At 38.7% G+C, this 6,815-nt stretch overlaps 1 protein-coding gene across 1 annotated transcript in view; it reads left to right on the forward strand.

Moving 5' to 3' along the window:
* Positions 1-2,208, forward strand: part of KCNMB4 (potassium calcium-activated channel subfamily M regulatory beta subunit 4) — a 35,624-nt gene extending 33,416 nt beyond the window's left edge. The window contains exon 3 of the mRNA XM_024212665.2: positions 1,616-2,208. Within this exon, the coding sequence (XP_024068433.1) occupies positions 1,616-1,784 (169 nt within the window). The 3' untranslated portion in view covers positions 1,785-2,208. The remainder of the gene's footprint in view (positions 1-1,615) is intronic.
* The last annotated feature ends 4,607 nt before the right edge of the window (positions 2,209-6,815 follow it).

Genomic DNA, 6,815 nt, shown 5'->3' on the forward strand with positions numbered 1-6,815 from the left:
GACTCTCCTGACCCTGAAGTATGAGGTTTGTTTGTCTTATAATAATCAGAAAGGGACAGTATAGCTGGAAATAAGAGGATCAGCAGCCGATGAGTAGGGTTGTAATCACTGGGCCAAGATCTCCTCTCATTTCCACCAGTTTTCTATCAGTATAATTCCACTGACTTCAGTGAGGGTGCTTCTGATTGAAACCACTGAGAGGAGAACCATGCCAGCTATATTCAACTCACTGGGCTTAATAACATCAACATGCAAGTTATTGGTTAGTATTTTAAGCAGAGCAGTTTATGGGAAGACAAGCATCAGGTGGCACTGGTGCAGAGGGGTAATGTTTGAGATGTCCAGAAAAGTCAGAACCAACATCAACGCAAATCCTTTTCTGAGGTTTGAAAAAGTTCTGTTCCCCTCTCATAGTTATTTGTATGTGTGTTTCTGCACTTTATGGCTCTGATTGCAAAAATTGCAGAACTGTCCATGTATCATGAGGCTGATTTAAGGTTATTACAATCGTTACAGTGGGAACAGAAAGAGGTAGAAATGAGAGAACTTGTCCATAAGATTTCCAGACGAAGTTTTCAGACTTGGGAGGTGCAGATAAACAGTTGATATTTCAGGCGCTTTATCCAAACTGAGTTTCTAAACCTTTTGAGATTTCCCTATTGGAAATTAACAAACCTACTACAGACCTGACTATTAAAATGAATTGGTCACTATGGAAATGGAATTGGCCTCTGCCTAGGGTAAAATTTTCAATAGCACCTAAGTTCCCGTGACTTTTGAGGGGATTTAGGCATATTTGAAAAGTTTACTCAATCATTTCCATTGGCAGTTGTTTTGTTTTCATGAGCAAACCACAGATTGACACTACTCAGTATGATTGATAGAGTCTGCTGCCATGAAGCCCTGTACTAGGCGATTGTAGCAGTTAAGGGATGAGAAGAAAGCCGTGTCTGTATTAGGAATTTGCCTCGATTCGAGCACTTGATGGCAATCCACAGAGGTAGTTAGGCTGTAGCAAACCCCTAATGCAGACAAGTGGCAGAACTATGGGGAAAAGGGTGGTATTGGCATAGGCCCTGCCTATGTTAGATTTGACTGTTACCAATACTTTGTTTCAAGCATTATAATTCTCTCCACACCCCCATGCCCAGTGTGGTCAAAGCTAAAAGTTAATGAGTTAGAATGTTTAAATTACATTTTAAAGTAATTACCCCATGTTGATGCAATTTGACACCTACATATTAGAGTACTGGTTTATTGTATTAAATGATCATTTTACTGCTTTTCGTAAATCACGCTCCGACATTGTTACATTGTGCTCTCTTTCACTGCTTTATATGATAACCTAAAATCCCAGACCATTTTTATCTGAATGGGTTTTTCTCTGCAAAATACTTCAGATAAAGCACCCTGGCAGAATGCCATGAATGTTAATCATATATTTGCAAATTAAAGTGGTGGATGAAATGGAATGATCCACTTAATCATTTTCTACCACTGTTACAAATAAAATGCCATTATTGTTTCCAGGTCAAATGCCTTCCATTGAAGGATGAATTGATGCCTGTTTGATATATATAATTGATTCCTCCTCTCTTTCCTCCCTCCTTTACAGACCAGATGATGTGCTGCTTAGGCGTACCCACGATGAGACGGTCCTCTTGCATTGCTTTCTCTGGCCTCTGGTTACTTTCCTGGTAGGAGTCCTAATTGTGGTCCTGACAATCTGTGCAAAGAGCTTGGCCGTTAAAGCAGAGGCAATAAAAAAGAGGAAACACTCATAAATGGAAAAGTCACTGAAGGAAAAGGAAAAAGTTGTAAGAAAGTCGAAAGTGGCAAATTCGACATACCTGCATCTCTAGCCAGACATGCCCGTTGCCAGGGTCTTATCGGGCTTTGGTGTTGCTGATGCCTGAGGATTATTCTTGGGGACAGCTTTATGAAATATCAACTAATTGCTTCTTCTGCTATGACAGTAAACAAGAATATTCCACCAAAAGATTCTAAACTGCACCAAATATGCTGTACTGTATTAGACTAAACTTGAACAATGGCTAATTTATCCAGGTCTTAGATGTACTGAGGGACGATATCAGAAAACCCGAAAGGTGGTGAATTTCATCTTTGCAAAACAATCTTTGTTGTTAGTATTTGGTATTAAATATTTAAAATATTATTTACTTTATCATAGACCGTATTTCTGAAATAATAAAGGATGGTGGTTTTGGTTTTTACCTTTGTTCAGTTCAGTTTTTTTAATGTAAAGTTCTAAAGTAACATATTCCACTGATTTTATTTTTCTTCACTGTACTGGAGAGTTTCATTTTGAAATTGACATTTTAATTTGGGTGTAGACAAAATTCTTCTTTCATCCTCGGTTGTTTATCTTGCAAAATATTAAGATCCCTGAGGAATTTTTTTCTTGTAACTGGAAAACAAATAACTGATTTTTATTTGAAAGAGGAAAACAGTGCTGGGAATAATCCTATTGACTCAATAGCATTCAGTCCTTAGCAGTTCTATAGTATTCTGTGAGTTATCCTATTAGTGTTATCAGCTTCACAAAGTGGTGATATAAACCACACACACATCGTTTTGTAGCAGACATCCCACTAAGATGCTGTGTGACACTTCTAATCACATACACCTCTACCCCGATATAACGCGACCCGATATAACACAAATTCTGATATAATGCGGTAAAGCAGTGCTCTGGGAGGGTGGGGGGGGGAGGGGCTGCGCACTCCGGCGGATCAAAGCAAGTTCGATATAACGCGGTTTCACCTATAATGCGGTTTCACCTATAATTTTTTGGCTCCCGAGGACAGCGTTATATCGGGGTACAGGTGTACTTAAATTAGAAAGTTCTATGAGCCATGCAGTCACTTTACATCACTTTGTTCAAGTGATGGTTAAAAGAATAAGATCTCAACTTTTTACAGGCCCTTAGTGCATGTAACTAAACTACCATTGTCACAGTCACTCCATTGCTGTGTACAGCACTAACAGTCTCAGCAAAAGGATGTTTTTCAACATCAAAAATAAGATGTCCTAGTAACTGAATAACTCAATATCTACTTTCCGTATCTTACCCTGCCATTTCCAACTTTCAGCATCGTAAACCTGAGGGATATTTATCCTAGTTGGGTTAGAGAATAAACGTAGGAGGCACATTTTAGTTCAATGCAAAGCTGTCTCTACCTTTGTCACAAGTCTTATTAATGAGATTCCACTCATTCCGCTCATTTGACAATTATCTGTAGAAATGTTTCCACAAGAAAAAGCCAACAACTTTAAACCCTAGGAAACGTTCTGTTGTCATAAGGTGATTCCCATTGTCTATTATCCTTTCAGTGGTTATTGTATAGATAACAATCAAATATTCAAATACTTTAATAGCTTTTTATTTTGGAAATTAGCATACAATGGGGACAGCATGGGGTAGGTGTGATTTAGTAGGCCTGCAGTCTATTCCTAGTTCTGCCACTCCCCTGGTGTTTGATCTCTAGGATGTCACTTAATTTTTCTGTGTCTCAATTTCCCCATCTGTCAAATAGGGATAATGTTACACTTCTCAATAAAGTGCTTTGAAAGCTAGGAATGAAAAGTGCTATATAAATGTTGTATACATTATGCTCTGCTCAAAGACTCATTCACCGGGAAGTGTACCTTTTATCATCCTCCTCCTTTAGGTACCGTCTGAGTCGGGGGGGGAATTGCCATGATGAATTGCAGGTTGTGATTTTTTTTCAAACTGCCTATGGAAGTTTGGCACCTTTTGAAAATACAAGCCTGCTAGTTAGCAGAGGACATATCTTTTTATTCAGTGACAGTGTCTAGATACCATGACCTCTGTTTCATGTGCTGCAATCCTGTTGCCTTAGCAACACACTACCTTAGCAACAAACTGAACCATTCCATGGGTTTTATTGTCACACTGCAAATCAGAGAAAATTGCTGTCTTTGGGCAATTTTGCCATTTGAGTGAAATAGTGGCAAGCCCACTTTATATATGGTTCCATTGACACCCACTGGGAACGACTCGCTACAGGCAGTCTATATAATCTTTATTTGATGCACATTAAAATATCTTTTTTTTTTCCAAAGGAGATAGAAAAATGTGGTGAGATTCATCCAGAGTTTGAGGCAGCAGCTTGGTTCTCATAAATCCAGATTAACTAAATCCTCTCTATCTTTGCTGTAAAAGCTCTTGTGACTGAATTGTGTGGCTGATTCCCTGAGCAAAGGTAAGGCGTGAATTGAATCCCTGTAGTCAAACTGAGTTTGTTCGGACATCACAACTGTAAACCTGCTAGAATTGTGACTTGTGGACGCCACTGGGAGTAAATCACAGTTACCAGGATGATACTAAATCACCTTTCATCTTGCAGAGCAGTTGCAGCATGAGTAAACATAGAGAATTCAATTGGAAAGCAAAGAAAGGCAGTAAGTCTTTTTCCAGCATGCTCTACAGGCTGTGGAATAGTTGAGGAAAGAATTAATTCTTCTATCACAGCCTTTGCATTGGTGATATAGAAATTTCCATCTAATCCCTACTCTTGATGACTGCCTCTCGGGATTTCTTACCTTAAGATTGTTTTTATTGATTCCCTATTGGATTAATACAGGGGTTCTCAAACTGGGGGTCAGGATCCCTCAGGGGGTCATGAGGTTATTACATGTGGGGTCGTGAGCTGTCAGCCTCCACCCTAAACCCCGCTTTTCCTCCAGCATTTATAATGGTGTTAAATATATAAAAATGTGTTTTTAATTTATAAGGGGGGGTCACACTCAGAGGCTTGCTATGTGAAGGGGGTCACCAGTACAAAGGTTTGAGAACCACTGGCTTAGTATATTTTCCAATACTTATTGCATATTCTCCAGAGATCTCCTGCTAAGAAAGCATCTAATTTTAAGCAGATCAGACTGGTTCTCCATTTCAATCAATATTTATATTGCCACTACTTTGAAGGACTCTGGTTCATCATGCTCTCCAGTGCACAGCTTTATAAAAAATGTGCATTCTCTTTCATGTGCACCAGTTTGTTTATATAATATTCAAATCCATTCGCTTCTTATGCTTATTTTTTATAAACCTCATATGAAATGATTTGAACATTGTTTGTTTGTTTGTTTGTTTGTTTGTTTGAGCCCATCTTCTCTGACATTGTGTTTTGCATGTTTTTGTAGTTGTAATAAGTTAATAAACATTCAGAGGTGGATTAGAAAAATTAACTGCTATGTTAAGAAGCTTAACTCAGTTTACATGAGCAGGAGAGGCACTTCTGTCTGCGTAGCATTCAAAAGTAAACATGCACACTCTGTAGTGTAAATATAGTCCGTTTTGAGTAAAGTGTGTGTTCTGTGCATAATGGGTTGGAATTTCAGAGCATAGTCTGTCTCTTTAAGGCTGGGCCTCTGCTCAAAAATCAGCTCTGGTGAGCCAGCGGGAGGTTGCAGCAGGAGTTTGAACTACTTAAGCAGTGGTCTGTGTGAACTGTGTTGCCTTGGGTTGTTACAGGGTTACCAATAAAGAGTTCCGGTTTAGACAACATTCTGGTCTCTTGAGTGTAATCTCTGGTGAGGGAGGACTTCACTAAAGCTCACCAGCAGAAAAAAAAGTGGCATACACCAAAGGCCTGAGCTATAGCCCGTTCCAATGGACTGCGAGCTGGGCCCTAATCAACCAAAATGTGATAGCCAAGCATTACAACAAAACAGTCATTTGGATACTCCTACCTTCACAGAGTGGTTAATTCCTTTGGTGAGAATTAGACACCATAAAGATGATGTGACTGGATTTTCTCAGTTTCTAATGCTGTGGAAGTATAATAGAATTTTTAAAGTTGCTCTCACCTCTTTTGTCCTCTTGTAGTCCTTTGCCTCAGCTCCAGACATACAGAAGTTATCCTTCCAGTACCATATATGTACACCTACAACTGTGAGGCATATCAAACAAATCTCTGCTTTTGGTACAACAAAGGGTCTATATAGCTTGCTTATCCTCCAGCGTCCAGATGACAGAGCAAAAGGAAAGATCTTGGTTTAATAAGGGAGATGCCAAAGGGAAAAATAGGTTAAACGTCTTTAAATCCCTAGCAAATGGACCATTCTTTATAGCGATTAAATAAACTTCAAGAAGTGCAAGTCCCTGGCAGCAAGAGATGTAATTCCTATCCATGACACAAAGAGTAATAGATGTATTTAAAATGTTTAAATGTATACCAGTGAGGGAATAATATAGATGCTGGGATAGTGTGGACTGCATGTTTATAAAAGAAGTGGATTGCTAAAGATCTTTTGTCAGTATTGTAAATACATGTTTTTGAATAACAAATATCCATTTTTGCAAACATTAAACTGTCTAAAATATTTGAGCGACCTAGGTGAAACAGAAGGAATTATCTAGAGTAGTGCAAAAAGCATCAGGGAGGGGTTTATAATAAGTAACCTATTAGACTGTGGAATAGTTTCCCAAGAGAAGTGACAGAAACTTCATAGCTGAAGTCATCTAAAACATGGAGTAGGTTTGCTTCCATATTTAATTTCCATGAAAATCAGCAGTCCCTTTCCTCAGCATGGAGCAGCTGCCAAGCCTCTATTAAACTTAAAACAAAAGCCTTCCCTAATTTTGTCATCTAAAGAAGTTAAGATGAAATGTCAGTTTAACTATCATCTGTACCAATGGAAAGCATTAAAAACATGAACAAGAAAACCTTGGAAAGAATGATTATGTAATCAATCAAACTGTCTTGGAAGATCACAGCCTTGCTGAATGGCTCAGACTGGATGTTTACGCCTAACTGGCAGAGGGT

The sequence above is a fragment of the Terrapene carolina genome, unplaced genomic scaffold (assembly GCF_002925995.2).
Source record: "Terrapene carolina triunguis isolate 2854851 unplaced genomic scaffold, T_m_triunguis-2.0 Scaffold68, whole genome shotgun sequence".
Taxonomy (NCBI): domain Eukaryota; kingdom Metazoa; phylum Chordata; order Testudines; family Emydidae; genus Terrapene; species Terrapene triunguis.